Source organism: Oncorhynchus gorbuscha, linkage group LG09 (genome assembly GCF_021184085.1).
Source record: "Oncorhynchus gorbuscha isolate QuinsamMale2020 ecotype Even-year linkage group LG09, OgorEven_v1.0, whole genome shotgun sequence".
Lineage (NCBI taxonomy): Eukaryota > Metazoa > Chordata > Actinopteri > Salmoniformes > Salmonidae > Oncorhynchus > Oncorhynchus gorbuscha.
The window spans coordinates 53,385,151-53,404,023 of record NC_060181.1 but is presented as its reverse complement, the minus strand read 5'-3'; the positions used below and the strand labels follow the sequence as shown (position 1 = coordinate 53,404,023).

At 42.9% G+C, this 18,873-nt stretch overlaps 1 protein-coding gene across 3 annotated transcripts in view; it reads right to left on the bottom strand.

The window, feature by feature from the left end:
* Window positions 1-456: 456 nt before the first annotated feature.
* The window catches only part of pgap1 (post-GPI attachment to proteins inositol deacylase 1), a 30,366-nt gene continuing 11,949 nt past the window's right edge, over window positions 457-18,873 (bottom strand). For 2 of the 3 annotated variants that reach the window (XM_046362692.1, XM_046362689.1), the window contains 24 exons: window positions 13,594-13,769; window positions 13,148-13,319; window positions 12,885-13,045; window positions 11,906-11,958; window positions 11,743-11,809; window positions 10,367-10,472; window positions 10,165-10,223; window positions 9,821-9,904; window positions 9,517-9,578; window positions 8,055-8,106; window positions 7,690-7,767; window positions 7,345-7,420; window positions 7,110-7,183; window positions 6,890-6,944; window positions 6,648-6,714; window positions 6,401-6,506; window positions 6,170-6,208; window positions 5,812-5,996; window positions 5,237-5,467; window positions 5,014-5,149; window positions 4,875-4,925; window positions 4,410-4,792; window positions 4,060-4,167; window positions 457-3,940 (listed from right to left, as the gene is read on the bottom strand). In XM_046362692.1, the coding sequence (XP_046218648.1) occupies window positions 3,802-3,940; window positions 4,060-4,167; window positions 4,410-4,792; window positions 4,875-4,925; window positions 5,014-5,149; window positions 5,237-5,467; window positions 5,812-5,996; window positions 6,170-6,208; window positions 6,401-6,506; window positions 6,648-6,714; window positions 6,890-6,944; window positions 7,110-7,183; window positions 7,345-7,420; window positions 7,690-7,767; window positions 8,055-8,106; window positions 9,517-9,578; window positions 9,821-9,904; window positions 10,165-10,223; window positions 10,367-10,472; window positions 11,743-11,809; window positions 11,906-11,958; window positions 12,885-13,045; window positions 13,148-13,319; window positions 13,594-13,769 (2,720 nt within the window). In that variant the 3' untranslated portion in view covers window positions 457-3,801. The remainder of the gene's footprint in view (window positions 3,941-4,059; window positions 4,168-4,409; window positions 4,793-4,874; window positions 4,926-5,013; window positions 5,150-5,236; window positions 5,468-5,811; window positions 5,997-6,169; window positions 6,209-6,400; window positions 6,507-6,647; window positions 6,715-6,889; window positions 6,945-7,109; window positions 7,184-7,344; window positions 7,421-7,689; window positions 7,768-8,054; window positions 8,107-9,516; window positions 9,579-9,820; window positions 9,905-10,164; window positions 10,224-10,366; window positions 10,473-11,742; window positions 11,810-11,905; window positions 11,959-12,884; window positions 13,046-13,147; window positions 13,320-13,593; window positions 13,770-18,873) is intronic. The other variant, XM_046362690.1, reaches the window with a different exon arrangement.

Below are 18,873 nucleotides of genomic sequence, written 5' to 3'. Positions count from 1 at the left end.
AACCTGAGAATTGAGTATGTCGGTCCTTGTCACTTGACCTATAACCTAACTGTAGAAACAGACTCCAAACATTCACTCAGGCAAGGTCTTTTTGGGTCCAATTTAATTTTTGGAACATTTCTTGTTCAGCAAAGGTCAGCAAGAGACCATCTTCACACAACGAGGACCAGTTCCGAGATAGGAGGTTAAAGGTTGAAAGTCACCTGGGACAGAAACAGCAAGAGACCGCATCAGTAACATGACTATCAGCGTGTAACGACAGTTTGGTAACACTTAACTGGATGTTCACTTCCCTATAGTCAACAGAACATCAAAGAGCAAGTGGAGACCCAAACAAACTTTTAGCATTCATCTGGACTTTGCAGCTGCCGAACTAAACCTACCACTCTAGTTGAATATGTATGTTGGGACATTTACATGCAAGTATTTTGTCCTTGGGTGTGAATCAAAGTAGTAGTGTGTGGAGGGGGGGGGGGGGGGGTCGCTGTGGAGTTGAAGTCTGTCTAGCATCCTAGTTGCAACAGTAAAGCTACAACAGCACGAAGCAACAGCAATTCACTTCATTGGACACACAATATGTACAATTTGGAGACACTTTCCTTAAAATCATCAGCTATATCCTTGGTGTAAATCATTCGTCATTCCACAAGCAGCCACCATCTACACCGTTACTCTTACCGTGATCATATACATTTTCAGGCAATCATAACGTGAATTATGTCTGCTTTTAATAACAAACAACTGTTATGACCACTTAGTTGCAATAAACAGATTCTAATTTTTTTTAAATTATGACTGCTAACATTACAATCATAACAGCTATGAATGCAAACGGGCATTTCGGGGTTCAAGGAACACATATTCCATACAATGATTATTATTTATTTAACTTGTGTAGTGCTTTTCATTACATCAAAAATAATCTCAAAGAGCATAAAAAGCTTAAACAAACATATTTAAATTGAGATATGCTTGTGGCGACAGCTTCACTCTGGTTGGTTACGTTAGAACATGAGTAGTTGCCTGGGTGTCAATCTCACTTCAGAAATCACGGGCACCGGTCACAGTGAACACCAATAAATTAAAAAAAGAAAAAAAATATCATATTCATAGAAAACATATGCCCATTTCTACTAGTTTTACCACAAAGTTTCATCTATATAAATCTGGTCACAATTCACATTTGGAGTGAGGCAGAGTATGTACGTTTCAAAGCACTAAAAACTGCACCACATTGACATACTATAGTTTAGTACACACAAAGCACCCGCACTAAAGGTCTTACATACTTATGCACACACATACAAACAAACAGGTACATTCACAGTGCAGGTGACACGGGGAAGGGGGGGGGGTGTCGTCGGGGAAAGTGTGTAGTATATGCGTGTGTGTTCGTGCTGGAGTGAGTTTGGTCTCTTTAAATTGAAGCTAGCTAGGACGGACAAAGGTGTTCAATTCCTAGCCTGTCTTGTTGAGCTTGAAAAGTCGTAACACTGTACGAGAACCAAGCTGCCTTTACCTTGACATAACACCGTTGTGGCTTTGTCAAGTCATTTAACACACACCAACATAACCTGTTCCATTCCATGTAACCATTCTGTATTTGAAATCTGTTCTGTCTTGCAAATAAAAGTGTTAAGACAGCTACAAGCAAGAGTTATGCTCACTACTGTTGCACTCAGATGACCAGATTAGTCACTCAGAGATGCTGGTCTATGTCACAATCTTATGCCCTATACTAGGGAAGTGTCTTGATTGACAGGCAGATAGGAGAGTGAATGCGTGGAGGGGGAGGGGCAAATCGGCAGAAAGGCACTAGCTGCTTTGTCCAAGGGATGCCAACAGAGTTGGGGTCAAGGGGTGCTGGTGAGCATCAAAAGTACACGTACAAACACACAGACACTATTGGTTAATTCTTACAAAACAATTGTCAAAAAACACCACTAACACAATCCACTGTGTTGTACATTGGAGTGGAGCTATGGCTGATAGGGTTTTACGCAAACACACCCACCTTGAATTAGCAAACAGTAGAGGGTGAAACAGTCTAAAGGCACCATCTCTGGTGCCTCCATGTATCGGTGGCAATAGGGCTCCTTCATCTGATCCTGAAGATCTACAACCCTGTGCTTTCATTACGACAATGAGTGCAATACACATTTATACATGTGTCTGCCTTGTGGAGACCAAGCCGATGTCAGTTTGTCAACTGTATTTCAATGCAGGAGCTATGTGTCTTTAGAAAGTCCAGTTTGGAAAAATGTGAGGTAACTGATTAAGGCAAATGGAAATACCAAGTGCTGATGTTTTCCAAATAAGTAACGACTCTTCCAGTAAATAATAGGGGCCATGGCCTCTTAACGACATCAATAAAAAAAAAAAAAAAGATCCCTTTAAAGCGAGCTCTTCAAGCGGAGGACATTTTGTTAAATCAGAAATAGACAGTAGCTTGTAACAGAATAGCAGAGTCACATGATAGGCCTGTTTGCAAGGTAATATCAGATCTAATATACTCTAGTATGGATAACATCAACCTGGACTCCGTCCATAGAGATGCACAGGAAAAACTGCTCGAGTAGTTATGTTACGACATAGATACAATATCAAGTTATACCCCCAATGATCTGATGTGGAATAGCTCCATACAACCTTCCTACAACATTGCACAACTAAATTAAGCTATGGTGTGCAGGGTCATCCATTCCTCATGATATCCTAGGTAGTAAGGACCCGGTCACTTTAGATCAAGACTAACCAATAACATTCATAGCTATGGCCACATACTGCATAATAAAACGACCATACTTGGCTAAGAACAGGTTATGTAGTTAGGAGCTCCACTTTCAAAAACGCATCATCTGTGCTTTGAACAGGACGATAGCAACGTAAGATAGCAGGTGAAGAAGGTTTGAGGGTGTGATAAGAGTTTAAGAAAACCTTTCAAATCTTTACACTGTCAAAAGCATGACGGAACATGTCCGGTGCAGTTACAATAGCTAGCCAAGCAAGCGAGTTAGCCACGATCATCTTGCATACAGTACAGCTAGCTGCATGACATCATTGTAATTAAGGTTGCAAAGGGAGGGAATGTTACTGGTAACTTTCAAAATTGACCAGTAAACTACCAGACTTTTGAAAAGTTTTTAATAAATTTTCATAGCATGTAAAATATATATTTTTAAATTGTATAAATGGTAAATTACAGGTAGTTTTGCAACCCTAATTGCAACACTTGACTGCTTATGACATCTTACTAATGACAGAGTAAAGGTAGCTAGCTTCATGAGTGTATTCAAAGTTACCAATAAGACAGGCCAAGAAGTTTAGGGCCAAAAAACAGAATCCAATAAACACGAGACAAATCCCCTCATACTCATTATTACCACAATTAGACTGTACTAAAATACGTTAAATTACAGTTGTATGAAAAACGATGAGAGCAATATCCTGTTGAGAACCACAAGTATCAGGTGTGACAATTTGTTATGAAGGAGTAATCGCGTCATGCTCCTTGAAGACAGAGCCATATATATACAGAGTAAGGCAAACTTGGTTAAGACTGGGAATTCCAATGGTAGCCATGTTGGCACCAAAAGCTTGGAACACTTGGAGACAACATGGCGGACAGTTTCGCAAACTATGTATGTCTATGGCTCTGCTGGAGGGTTGCCATCGTCGTCCCCTTCAGGGCCTGAAAGGGGAGTGCAAATCCCAGGCCAAACTAGCTTTGACCAGTTTGGGGACCTGACCCGGATCTGTGAGTCTGCTGAATGATAGGCCCAGCGCAGGTACCAGCAGAACTCAGAAGAGACAGGAAACAGCCAGCGGAACCAGGGCTGCAGACACAAAGTAGTTTACACGGTATAGATGGAGTGGGGAGAAAGACACCATGGCAACGGAGAGAGGCAACAGCAGGCGGGATGTGATAGGCAGGGTTTTACTGAAACACAAGAGCATAAAACCCAAGTTAAAACACACCTGGGTGAAAGGACAGGAGTGAAGACAGACATGAAAGATGTGCGCGCATTTGAGACAGACGGAGCAGTATAATACAAGCACCTGTAGCTGAGAGTGAGTGTGTTACAGTTGATGAGCAGCAGAGAGGCGATGAAGAGAGGCACGGAGTGGGGCCAGCAAGGGTCAGGATCCAAACGAGCAACAGAATATCTGCAAAGAGAAAAGACAATTAAAGGAAGGGGGAAAGTCACAGTTCTACACATGGACATACACACGGTAGAGTTAGGGATGTTTTTTCCCCCCTTTTATCTCCAACAGGAGATGTCCTTTCTACAGGATGCAACAGCAATAACACACAAATGGGATTGAGCCATTCTGGCATGTCATTGTGAATGACAATGTCAACAGTTTGTACAACTTTAGCTTGACAAGACACAAACACACTCTAGTACCTGAGGTTGCGGGTCCAGTGGATCAGTGATGGGGCACAGAGCATGACTGGTAGTGTGAGGAGAGCAGACAGGCTGACGTGCAGCTGCAGGTCATCTCTCACATCCTGCAGTACCGAGTCCGATAGCAGGGGGGCGCCGTTACATTCTTTAGGTTTACTGTCCAGGGCCTCACTGTTCCCGGTGCCTTTCTCTTTTTCCCCAGTGCCTTTCTCTTTTTCCCCAGTGCCTTTCTCTTTTTCCCCAGTGCCTTTCTCTTTTTCCCCAGTGCCTTTCTCTTTTTCCCCAGTGCCTTTCTCTTTTTCCCCAGTGCCTTTCTCTTTTTCCCCAGTGCCTTTCTCTTTTTCCCCAGTGCCTTTCTCTTTGTCGGTTTGTTTCTCGGGCGCCTGGAAGGGTAGTTGTGATTATAATCAATATATGAATATTTTAGAGAGGTCATTTTTAGAGGGCAATAATTCTGACTCTTACCAGGTTCAGCATATGACTCAGAGACCTCTCTGTCATCTGTAGCCTTAGAACCTGGACAGAAACATAGGCACACATCAGTAAACCACAGGAAAACTAACAAGTTCAATGAGTAAGTATTTAACTGGGCCCCTAGACTCACTCGGTAGAGATGCAGCAGGAAGGTGGCTGTGATTGACAGGGCTCCACAGGAAGCCCATCCTAACACGCTCAGACACAGAATGAGGAGCAGCTGAGTCCGCCTACGCAGGGTGCCGCAGTCCCGAGACACAGAGGGCCTGAAAGCAGACACCCACACACAGACTAAACTAATTCTAATTCCATGGAGTTCAATCTAATGTATGAGGGGAGCGGGCATTCATTACCTGTGAAGCGGGGCCAATAGCAACGAAAGCAGCCTTAGAAAGAGGCGGAGCAGCACACTGCCCCAGAAGGCCATGGCTGCTCCCAAAACATACAGCAGGGGAGACAGGAGGCGTGGCCAGTCTTCGTTTAGGGGCAAGCCCTCCTGTGTCATACCATCTGGGGAAGTGGCGGGGAGAGCATCTAACGGCGGGAGATGAAGAGTGGACCAACCATCCTGGAACCAGCTATACCTGGATACAAATAGTGGGATGAAGGAGGATAGAGGGACTTTGTATGGTGTGGTGTTGTTTCATGTAATACGAGTGGTCTTTCACAGTGTGTCTGTGTGCATGCGTGTGTGCACATGCATTTGTGAGTGTGCGCACACCACAGGAGGTTGGTGGCAGCTTAATTGGGGAGGACGGGAACGTGTTAATGGCTGGAGCGAAATCCGTGGAACAGTATCAACAACATGGCTTCCATGTGTTTGATGCCATCCCATTCGCGCCGTCCAGCCATTATTATGAGCAGTCCTCTCCCTCAGCAGCCTCCACTGTTGCACACACATGCATGCTTGATTGAATAATAGGTCTACCTGAGCAGCAGATGCAGCAGGTAGACGGGAAGGTCCACCTTGTGGGGCTGCAGGGATCTGGCCACGGCATGGCTCATCTGTAGGGGGCGCCCCATCCTCACGACAGAGGACATCTGCCCCCCACAGGCCAGTAGGAGCGCTACAGCCACGTACACCGGCAACACGGGCCCACAGAACCTCAGCACCTGGGAGGACAGCAGGGTAGAAAATTCCGTTCGCTAGTTAGTCATATTGGTGTGTTTGAATTTAAGCTAGCTAGCCTCCATTTCACTCAAGGCTAAATTACCCAGGAGTACTACAACGCTCATAACTCTGTATGTAAGGGTGAGAGCTGAGCACAAGAGAGTATAGGTCTTACCTGTCCAAGCACCCTGGGAAATGAGGTTCTCACAGATACCTGGAGAGGGAGAGATGAGAGAGAGATTCTTAGAGAAAAAGAGAAGTTTAATAAAAGTGTTTTTTTAAATAAAAACCAAACGTGATTCAGCTTGAAGCCTGTATCATGGTTTAATGCCTCACATTAATGGGCAATACCATGTTGAGATAACAGAAAAACAAAAAGTATCCCATTTAATTCTGTGGGCAGTACCTTATAGTGGCAGTTGGGGGCAGTGTGGAGCTGCAACAGGACACCGGTGGAGTTGTCAGGACGACTCGTGTGGAGCATTCCCGATATCTCTGTTACAGAGGGAATACTGAGAGAGATTGCAGGGATAGACCAAATAAATAACAGTTTTCAATTGGGTTACGGGTAAATACATTAGATAAAATATATATTAAAAAAATAGCCAGGATTGGTGGACAAACAGATGGATGGACAGGTGGTAAAATCTTGCCTGGACGTGGTAACGGAGTCCTCCCTAAACCATGGCACCTTCATTATGTAGACATTGGGCAGTCTGTCTGTACATAGAGACAAGGACTTTCAATCCAACATTATTGGTACTTTTGCATTTTCAACCATTACCAAAATCATAAATTAAAAGATGGATTAAGAGCAGCTGTCAACCAAACTCACACAAACATGCACCCAGTCAGTTGATAGAAATGTGCTGCAAAACTGTAGACGTCTGCTTACCTGCTTTGGTTACTTTGCAGTGGCTTACGACTGAAATTCTGAAAGCTTGATAGACCTGAGGATACAGTGGTCAGAAAGTATAAGACCAAATACCTTGGTCTTGTTCTGCCAGTACTGTATGTACGATGTTCAACCTCCTGATAGAATGTACTGGACTGCAAGTAGTGGATAATTACTTGACCAAACTTATTATAGAAATATACAATTCAGATGGACTTACCTGATGAAAGTGCTGCAGCTCAATGGTGTGCCGAAGTCCGGTGGAGTTGAGAGTGACATCACTAACACTCATGCCTGAACGAGCGAGGACCCACAGAGTTCAGCCATAGGGAGCCAGTGTTGCCCACCGAATGAGAAACGTCAACAAAAATACAGATTTTCAGACAAACCAGACTGCAAATATTGTTTCTACAAATTGTTTCTACAGGGAGGAATTAGAGAAAAGGAGGACTAACCGAAGGAGAGAACGTGTGGTACTGGAACAGAGACGGTCTGAGACTCCTGTCTCTGCCACTCACACTCCACTGTGAACTGTGGGACACAGAGTAGAAAAGATGTACACATGAAGGGTACTACAAGAGTGCCTCTTTACTTCTCTTCACATTTATAAATATGGAACGGCGCTACCACTGAGATAAATGTCGTTTATTTATTTATATTGTCACTACACCTTATGGAAAATAGTGTTTCTCTACCTGTATCCGTATTTGTTAATAACTAGGGCACATAAGCGATATCAAAATCTGTTTAAGATTGAAACAGTGCTTTGGGTTATAAAAGAAAGAGTGCACACAGTGTACCTGTCTACCGTTGAGGTTGGAGGCAACCACAATGAGGTGAGAGACAGAGGACAGCTCACTGAGGCTCAGAGTCAGAACCTGGGGGGACAGACAGCCAGCGACCAGTGAAGCAACAGTTCTGAAGATTTATTTTGATCTACTCTTAATTATTATATACACTTATTTATTTTGGTCAACACGGTTTGAGTGCAGTGTCAAGTCATGTCACAGTGTACTTAAAGTGCATTCCACAACACAAGAAACAGAGAAATGAAAAACAGGAGAAACAACAGACAGCACATTGACACAAAAACATGACCGACTTCAGTTAACTGACTAACCACTAATATTTAGTGGCGGTGTAAATATGGGAAGTTAATGCTTACCTTGTAAGCTGGGAGGAGTTCTGTTCCAAAAGACAGATCCACTGCCTGCACACTGGAGAAAGAAGAGTACAGTCAGAGACAGCAATGAAGGGAGAAAAGAAGAAGAGAAGGAGCATGGAGAGAGAGAGAGAGAGAGAGAGAGAGAGAGAGAGAGAGAGAGAGAGAGAGAGAGAGAGAGAGAGAAAGAATGGTACGTCAGATGTCAGAAAGAGCCAGCAGTAAGCCGAAGCAGAGATAAAGGCGAATGAACGAGGAGAAAGAGAGCGAGAGAGAGAGAGACAAATGGAAAGAGTGCATGTCTGACATGGCCAGTCACTACTCACCACTAGGGATGTGACAAATGGGGGGGGGGGGTCAAAACATTTCAACAGTCATTTTATCAGTTTTTCGTTAAAACGATAAGAAATGTTCATAAAATTAACATGTGAATTCACAATGCAGCTACGCTGCTGCCAGCAATAGTTTGGGTCTCACGGTTTGGGTCTCCCTTTCAGATGTTTAAGCATGGAACCTTTACTACCGTTACAGTACCTCAAAGCCACATCGCAAAGTTTTCATTTCCTTCCCATTTAACTTAGCTGGTGTTGCTTGCCTTTCGCTGCCATAGTGGTGGAGAGCCGACCCAAAATAATTGATTCCTCGGCTCCTTGCCCGTCAACTCCCATTTCTGAGTATCAAGATTCAGTATTTTTGGAACGGAGGAGACTGATTGATTATTGTCTGTACCTTCGAGAAAACAACACTCGCGTCTTTCATAGCGAGCGACGAAGAGAGAAGGGATGGGCACAGTATAGGCAGATCGGCCACCAGGCAGACAGAGTCAGAGACGTGCACAAGGCCTATCTATCGGCAATCAAAAGCTGTATCTCGCAATGGAATGCTGTATCTTAAATTCTTGGCTTGTAATGTCCCGCAACTTCAGTAAAGCAGGGCCTATCATTAATGAATAGGCTAGGATATTCTTCATGCCACAGGGTTCCAGAATGGAGCAGCGTTCTAAGGCACTGCATCTCAGTCACCTCTGTCACTACAGTCACTACAGACCCTGGTTCGATTCCAGGCTGTATCACAGCCGGCCGTGATTGGGAGACCCATAGGGCGCAGCACAATTGGCCCAGCTTTGTCCGGGTTAGGGTTTGGCCGGGGTAGGCAGTCATAGTAAATAAGAATTTGTTCCTAATTGACCTGTCTAGTTAAATAAAGGTTCAATAAAAATAAATAAAAACAGACTGAAGACACACTCATATCATTAGCGAAAAGCAAGAGCAGGCAAGCCAGCGCGAGGGAAAGAGAAGGAGGCAGGCAGAAATAATGTATTGGTAATCTGTATCTTACAATTTCAAATTCACCAAAGTAGCAGTTTTGTGATAACTGCACTGTGATTTAAATTTTGTGGGGGGCAGGGAACAAGAACATTTTTCTTTAACGTTAAGGATCACAACTTATCCACACCCCTACTCACCACATGGATCCGTTCATCTGTGTACAACCGTAAACCCAGCTAGTCATTTCCTGTTGGAGAGACTACAAACATTGGCTCGGTAGTCTCACAAAATGCATTCTTCTGCTTGCAAGATTCACCTTATACTGTGTTCTCAACTTGCGGACTTACTCACATCATTAGTCTTATATATCAAAAATCTATTATGAATGGTGGCAGAAGTGGGATTCATAACCAGTGGAAAGCACCAGTGTTATCTTAAGAGCATATATTGTATATTGGTTTGAATCCCATTAAAGCAGCAGAGCTGCCATCTCAGTCTCACCAGGTTGTTGCTGCGACAGTAGAAGTGGCTGTAGGCTCTTCTGCGACTGGAGAGGGCAAACAGGAAATACTTGGCTTGTCCTTCCTGCAGAGAGCAAAGAAACAATAACTCCATGCCATATTTTCAGAAGACATGGATCTGTAAATGATGTACGATCAAGGCCCAGCTCCTTCTGGGCCTGGAAGCGCAATTTAGCCTACTGGAAGACTAAGTGGCTCAATAAATCACATGAATTACACCAATCTAGTTATTTTAGGTCTGTGATGACCAAAGTGATAGGAGCTATGTGAAGGGTCTATGGACCAAAATGGACCTCGGCCCTGGTGGTAATGGTGTAGGCTTACTTTGGGAGCACTGTACGCCAGACGGAGTGTGTTCACCTCGCTCCACGTTTTAGGAGACCCTGGAGAATGTGATAAATAAGAGAGTGGTCACACACCCGGTAATACATATGTTTCGTAAAAAGACACACAGCCTAAAAAGTGACATGCAGTCACACCGTTCGGCCCTACTACAAAACACACTATAGCACTGTAACCCACTGACCTGAGAGGGAAACGGGCGTCTCTAGCTGCTCACCCAACACACGTACAGGGTGTCTGATAAAATGATGGTTCAGAATGGCCATTCTCCTCTCTGGATCGTCTGAAAACTGATTTTTAAAAAAGGAAAAAAAAAAGACATCAATACACAGTACTTAGCAACTTCAAATGGACAGACAGTGTTCCAATTTTCTTTCCTTCATGGCCACTTAAGAGTTGAAAAGACTGGGCAAGGTTCTAGACTAATTATTTCTCTTATCAAACTCTTCTCAGATCAATTAGGGAAGTAAGCGGCACACTAAGATGAATTGAGCCACAATCCTGGTGTACATCTAGTCTGCATAGGCTTTCTCTTGGTCTCCTTTCCTTCATCTGCTATAACCACGTTTCCACCCAGTTATGTGAGTAAAGTCATACCGTATAAAAAATATATAATAATAGGGAAAAAAATAGGACGTTTCGGTAACATTTTATAAATGCAGACATCATTTGTTCGTTCGACATGGTGTGAGAAATTGTGGTGTGAGAAATGGTGGTGGAAATATAGATATAATAACCATCATATGGAAGTAAACGTGAAGTCACGCAATGATATGGTATGTGGTCCTCCCATTAAGACCCGGGAAACCATGCAGTTCATTAGACTAAAGATGAAGTTAATGATGAACGTCACAGGGTGATGAAAGTGCACAGAGATGAGTTTAATGCTCCTTTCCAATAAATATCGAGGGTCTTATTTTGGTGACATGATGATCGATGCTTGACTGCTGTTTGAGAAATAAAAATTTATCCATAATAATCTCATCATCTAGACTAGCCTACCTGCACTGTATATGCACGCTGTTGTTGTCTAGAGCGCACGTGCCAAGACAAAAGTAGGCACATTTGACAGTTTAACAGTTTGTTACAAAACTATCGGTAGAGTTAAAAATGAAATGGAAACACATTGAACTTTTGGTTTTTATTCAGTACATGAAAACTTAAGGCAAAAAATATTTTTTTTGTGCAATGCTTAATTACGCACAGAGTTAGTCTTTTTGGTAGAAAAAACACTAATATTTGAATGAAAATCTGTCACCAATTGGATTGAAACCGAGCTACTGATAATAATAATAATAATAATAATAATAATAATAATAATAATATATGCCATTTAGCGGACGCTTTTATCCAAAGCGACTTACAGTCATGTGTGCATACATTCTACATTCTACGTATGGGTGGTCCCGGGAATCGAACCCACTACCCTGGCGTTACAAGCGCCAATAGTTGGAAGCAAATTCCCAAATGGCATCCAAAATGTTGCCTATCCTGTGTTTTTGAGATCAGTCAAGGAGGCCCTGCCTGGTTTCCAGTCTAGTGAGCCAGTGTGATACTCACCTGTCCCGTTTCAGGTTCAATGAGGTCAAAGAATGCCCGCACAGTGGCCAGAACCAGCTCTTTGCACCTGGAAAAAAACACAATAAGCAAATGACTTGCATATTTATGGAAGAGGGTCTGGAGATTACATCAAGCAAGCTGTAAATTGAATTCCTCTACTTACCAAACAATGGACAGGTGGTCCGTGGACACCCAGGTCCTAGGAACAGCAGTAACCTTCATAAAAGAAAAACAGAAAAGGATATTAACACTATCAGTTTGAAATTGAATGCACGGCTGAAGGACTTGGGCCAATCGAAATTCATCTGGGCTATCTGAATGAAACGCACATAAAAAAAACTGACCGACCAGGTGAAAGTTATGATCCCTTATGTCACCTGTTAAATCCACTTCAAATCCCTGTAGCTGAAGGGGAGGAGACAGGTTAAATATTACTTTTAAGCCTAGATTGTGTATGTGTGCCACTCAGAGGGTGAGTGGGAAAGACAAAAGACTTTAGTGCCTTTGAATTGGGTATGGTAGTAGTTGCTAGGCGCACCGTCAAGAACTGCAACGCTGCTGGGTTTTTCCACTCTCAACAGTTTTCCGTGTGTATCAAGAATGGTCCAATACCCAAAGGACATCCAGCCAACTTGATATAGCTGTGGGAAGCATTGGAGTCAACATGGGCCAGCATTCCTGTGGAACGCTTTCGACACCTTGTAGAGTCCATGCCCCAATGAATTGATGTTACAAGGGGTGGGGTGCAACTTAATATTAGGAAGGTCTTCCTAATGTTTAGTATACTCAGTGTATATTGTTTTTGGCATGTGGCTAACTAATTGGGCGGCAGGTAGCCTAGCGCTTAGGGCGCTGTACTGCAGCTGACCCATTACTTCCAGCCTCTTGGTGTGTGTGTGTGTTGGGTTGGGAGCATAAAAATACACATTTCTGTTTTCAGTACGTTTATAGACAATAAAGCATATATAATCTTTTAAATGTAAAGATTTTGAGTGGACAATTTTGTCTCAAGTGATAGAATAGTTACAAAGCCTACAGCAGTTCACAAGGCTCGATTTGACCGAAACGTCAACAAAATAAATGTGCAGATAAAACATGTAAAATGTGAATGCAGCAGAAACTTTGACTTTGTTGAGTCTTACCACCAGAGACAGCTTGCTTGGGTCGTCCTGGGGGCAGGGCAGGGCCGTGAGGCCGGAGCGCACCTGGTAGTCACGGTAACCACCCCCCACGGAGAGAACTGTCACGTTGCGCAGGTCTTCCGCTCGACCCACCCAGCGCTGTCTCACAGCAGAGTAGAACTCTACACACACGCAGAGCAGAAAGGAGAGAATACAGACAGATCACAGTGCTGGGGGTTACTATACTTTGTAAGCCCTAGTGTGTGTGTGTGTGTGTTCCATACCCAGTAGGTGTGCGTCGAGGGACAGCACGGGGGCCTGGTGAGGGGAGGCCTGGGTGATGATGAGGCTGACAAGGCGAGGGCTGAAGCGGGGCAGGGTGAAGAGGGCTCGGGCCACCACTCCCCCCATGGAGTGACCCACCAGCACCACACTATGGGGGGGGGCTTCATGATCCTGCAGAGAAAGAGGTAGGTGTGATGTTTAGTTTATCAGTCTAATGCCCAATCCCAAATTGATCCTTAGCCCCGAGGCACTTGTGTTTATCTGAGAGGATTGGATAGTTTAAGCAATATGGCAAAAACTCCACCTGCCCTCTCAGACAAGTGCCTAGGGGGGTAGGGGTCGATTTGGGCTTGGGTGTAAAGTCAGTTGTTAGCCATTTTTAGTTAGCATTTATATATCTGATGTTTTTAAGAGGGCTCACACAACAGTTTCTTATATAATATACCTTGTAGAGGCACAGGATGGCCTTGATGCTCTCGTGTAGGAAGTGGGTCTGCCGGCGCAGGCTGCCTCCATACAGGGCCACAAGCTCCTCGTTGAAGTCGATGGTGAACACGTTGAGGTGGAACCCTCCTTCCAGGGCCTCAGCCTTCCTCAGAGCCACCGAACCCAGGGAGCGAGCTGGTGAGAGGACATAAGAGGTCATAGACCGATTAGAAAGCTATGAGAAGACTAACACTTAAGGATAAGATAAAAAATATATATAATAACCAGAAGTTGGGCAAGGGAGGACACGTAGCTCAGGGCTATGCAGTTAGGTCAAACCCTAATTCTACAGAACACCATGTGCGTGTCATAACTTGGGTAGCTAGCTAGCTAGCTAGGTAGGTAGCCATCTAGTCTAGCTAGATCGCTAAGTTAGCTAAACAACTACAGGTAGCTATATCTATGACTAAACATAGAAGAGGTTTAACAATCTGAGATATAACATTTTAGCTTGCTGTTTACAATATACAACCAGCCACTTAAAGCTAGGTTTACCAGCAAACGTTACCACATGACTGGAGCTGGCAAGCTAGTTAGTCTGGCGCCTGCTAACTTGTTAGCAAACGTGTAACATTAGAAACTGTAAATAATTTTACTAGCCAGCTATGTAACATAATTGACAAAGGTTGACATTGTTTATGACCGTGGATGCATTTCAATCTCACAAAATTATAGGCATGATGCAAGATTGGAATCCTAACAGATGTAATAATATCCAGCTAGCTAGCTAAGAGGACAAACAATAATAAATCAAATGTATTTATATAGCCCTTCGTACATCAGCTGATATCTCAAAGTGCTGTACAGAAACCCAGCCTAAAACCCCAAACAGCAAGCAATGCAGGTGTAGAAGCACGGTGTACAACACTTTACTGTTGTAAATCTCAAACTGAATCTGGTTTTACGATAAATATATTTGCCTAAGCATGCCTGATAGTATCTAGCTACAGCCATGTCTGTCTGTCTGCCTGCCGAGGCACATTTGTACAGTCTGGTCACTGTGCAAAGGTTGAGGGTTATGCAATATTTATTTATATTAGGCTAGATATTGTTCTAAATGTAATATCTCTGCCTGTGCATATGTTCAACTTCTCTACCCTAATGGTGATGTTATGCTGGCATAGTTCAACTGTCGTTCAAACTGTACAATAGAGTATAATTCATTATATTTGTTTGTCTTATAGACAATATCTTGTGGTGCCTGGGCTTCATCCTGGAGTGAATTCTAGATACAGAAAAATAATTCCTTTGCTTGTGTGTGTCATTGTGGCAGAACTGTTTCCCTCTTGGTGGATTGGACATTATGCTGTATTTCAAGCAGAAGATGACTCAAGAGAATGGCAGTTTGATAATGACCACTCCCACAGCCGTACAATTATTCCCTGAACTTCACGACACTGATCACTCTCATCTTACTGCATGTTCCTTTGTGAATGTCAATTTCATCATGACCACCTCTCCCATCATCTGCTGATCGCCAGTTCTCTTATCTATAGATTATTAAACCAGATAATGTGATTTAACCAAAGATTGTTCTTACTGGGAGTTACTGGATAGGTACTGTTTGGTATATCACAGAGGATTTTCAACCAACCTTAGTGATGCCGTCTTTGTTTAGACACCCAACTGTCTCGATCAATGAGAGAAGGCTTGAAATAGACAAGATGGTGGCATTGTTGCAAGATGTTGGATTACTTCGTGGAGCAAAACAAATATTTTAATGACAGAGCATTTTCTAAATTCAAAAAGGACCCCCTGCAACTAGACACAGACATTGAGACTTGTGTTCCCAGAATCGAGCACAAAGGCAGTATTGCTAAGCTAAGGCTGGTCGAAAATTCTCTGTGTTACACCAAGCAGTACCTATCCTGTAACTCCCAGTAATGGATACCGAAAATATTCAGTAAAATCACATTATCTGGTGTAACAATCTGTAGCTACAGTTTTCTACACACTGAACTGTACTACATTGTTCATACTGTATTTGTGTATGCTACTTTTACCATAAAACATTCTTGTTGAATACCAAGTTCTCTTTTTGAGTTAGCATTAAACACTGTATAGTTTACAGTGCATTCGGGAAAGTATTCAGACCCCTTGACTTTCTCTTAATTTTGTTACGTTACAGCCTTATTCTAACATTGATTAAAATGTTTTCTCCCCCGATCAATCTACACACAAAAACTCATAATGACAAAGCAAAAACAGAAATAGCTTATTTAAAAAAAATTTTTTATAAAGTACCAAAACATTTCTGTAGCATTGAAGGTCTGCAAGAACACAGTGGCCTCCATTATTCTTTTAAATGTTTTTATTTAACCTTTATTTAATTAGGCAAGTCAGTTAAGAACAAATGATTATTTTCAATGATGTCTTCAATGGGAAGGAAGAAGTTTGGAACCACCAAGACTCTTCCTAGAGCTGGTTGCCTGCCAAACTGAGCATTCGGGGACAAGGGCCTTGGTCAGGGTGGTGACCAAGAACCCAATGGTCACTCAGACAGAGCTCCAGAGTTCCTCTGTGGAGATGGGAGAACCTTCCAGAAGGACAACCATATCTGCAGCACTCCACCAATCAGGCCTTTATGGCAGAGTGGCCAGACGGAAGCCACTTCTCAGTAAAAGGCACATGACAGCTCGCTTAGAGTTGCCAAAAGGCACGTAACGGACTCAAAGAACGATAAGAAACAAGATTATCTGGTCTGATGAAACTAAGATTGAACTCTTTGGCCTGAATACCGAGCACCACGTCTGGATAAAACCTGGCACCATCCCTACAGCATGGTGGTGGCAGCATTGCTCTGGGGATGTTTTTCAGTGGCAGGGACTGGGAGACTAGTCAGGATCGAGGCAAAGATGAATGGAGCAAAGTAGAGAGAGATCCTTGATGAAAACCTGCTCCAGAGCGCTCAGGACATCAAACTGGGGGCGAAAGTTCCCCTTCCAACAGGACAACGATCCTGAGCACACAGCCAAGACAATGCAGGAGTGGCTTCGGGACAAGTCTCAATGTCTTTGACTGACCCAGCCAGAGCCCAGACTTGAACCCGATCGAACATCTCAGGAGTGACCTGAAAATAGCTGTGCAGCGACGTTCCCCATCCAGAGCTTGAGAGGATCTGCAGAGAAGAATAGGAGAAACTCCCCAAATACAGATGTTTCAAGCTTGTAGCGTCATACCCAAGAAGACAAGGCTGTAATCGCTGTCAAAGGTGCTTCAACAAAGTACTGAGTAAAGGGTCTGAATAGTTATGTTAATGTAATATTTGAGTTTCTTTTTACTAGATTAGCAAAAATGCTTCAAAACCTGTTTTTGCTTTGTGATTATTGTGTATACATTGATGGGGGAAAAAATATATTTAATACATTTTAGAATAAGGCTCTAACCTAACAAAATTTGGAAAAGTGAAGGGGTCTGAATACTTTCCGAAGGCACGAACTCATTTTCGTGCTCATTTGTTATTAGCACAGCTAGACAGAACACCACACAGGCATGATGAAAAACACATGTTTTCAAAAATATCTTGCCTAGAGAAGTTCTGAGATTACTGTGTGTTGGTCGTTAGAAGTAAATAACACCATCATCCAAGTTTGTGGGCACCCCCTTCTACCGAGCAGGGCGGTATCTGCATTCACTATGAATGGGGGTGGCAGGTAGCCTAGTGGTTATAGCGTTGGGCAAGAAACTGAAAAGTTGCTGGATTGAATCCCGGAGCTGACAAGGTACAAATCTGTCATTCAGCCCCCTGAAAAAGGCAGTTAACCAACTAAGCCGTCATTGTAAATAAGAATTTGTTCCTAAATGACTTGCCTAGTTAAATAATGGTAACTTTGATTAAAAAAATATAAATATATAAAAAATATTTTTTTTAATTAATGCTGGACTTTGTTGTTTAGCAGCCAAATACAGAAAAAAAACTAAACTTTCTACTAGTGAAATGAAAATGTGCTCGTTCTAGCTTGTGGTTTCGATAATCTTGATGTTTATGACAAAGAACGTAATGCTGTTAATATAGTAATGACTATGTGCCGTGGCAGAACCAGGGTGAAATTTCCTTTTAATTTCTATTTTTTTTGCTTATCCCTGACATTCATCCACCACATCCCTGAACAGTGGCTGTCCCCCCATGTGAGGATTAAGGTTGACCAAAGCTCATGGATATCAACACAAGATGACCTCTGAATAGACTAGATTTACTATTGGAGTTAAGTAATCTGCTTAGCAAAACAGAGGGCAGTGTGTAGATTATGGATTTAAGCATCCAATCAATTTACCTGTGAACCTGGACCTCATTTCACCTCCCTATGAACAGTAGCACTCCTTTTAACAGTTTAAATCAACTCTGATTAAAGGGATAATTGTGGATACCACTTGTATGTCTCTGCGTACAATTTAAAGTAAGTTTCTAACTAGAGTTAGTGCAATTGCTAACTACCATTAGAGCAATGACTGGCAGTCTTTTGTAACAGCTAGCGGTTAACATACTATTACCAGTCATTGTGCTAATGCTAGTTAGCATTGGCTTGCATAATTACCTCCCAACTTCTTTCCTAGTGAATGCAGACAAAGAGTATCCATGAGTTAATCCGACACTGTGGAAGTAGATAAAGCTCTTCATTGCCAAAATCTCAAAGTATCCCTTTAAGTGTGTTTAATGTAAAACTAGGTATTAGGCTTTACAGGCTTTAAAGTAGCCTAAACATAGCCTACTTAGTGCTGATGTTGTTGAATGTAAAACATCTAAAGATCATGAATCCAAGATGGACCCTTGTATATAGCCGGTCTTTTTTCGTATACATCATAATCTCACTTCTATCTTCAAACGAAATGCACTTTCCTGCAACCCGCCTCACCCAATGTGGAACAGATCTGCTATTTTTATTCCTTATAACTGGAACTTCCATTAGGAGCTAGCCAGCTAACTAGCTACTAGTCTTTGTTAGCCACGGCTAGCTGTCCTCGCCTTTTCCCCCCGGAATCAGCCAGCCTTAGCTTGGACAATCACCAGCCAGTCTGCACAGCGCGATATCAACTCAGACCATATCGGACTGCTTCTCTCTACCATATCACCGGATTACTGCCACTCTGGATCATTACTCCTAGCTAGCTGCATACGAGTGGCTACTGTTAGCTAACGCCTCTGTCCGGAAGCAAGCACCAGTTAGCCTCGAGCTAGGCCCATATACCAACTAATTCTAGGGCTACAACCACCTAATTTGCCAATTGGCCTGCAACCTTT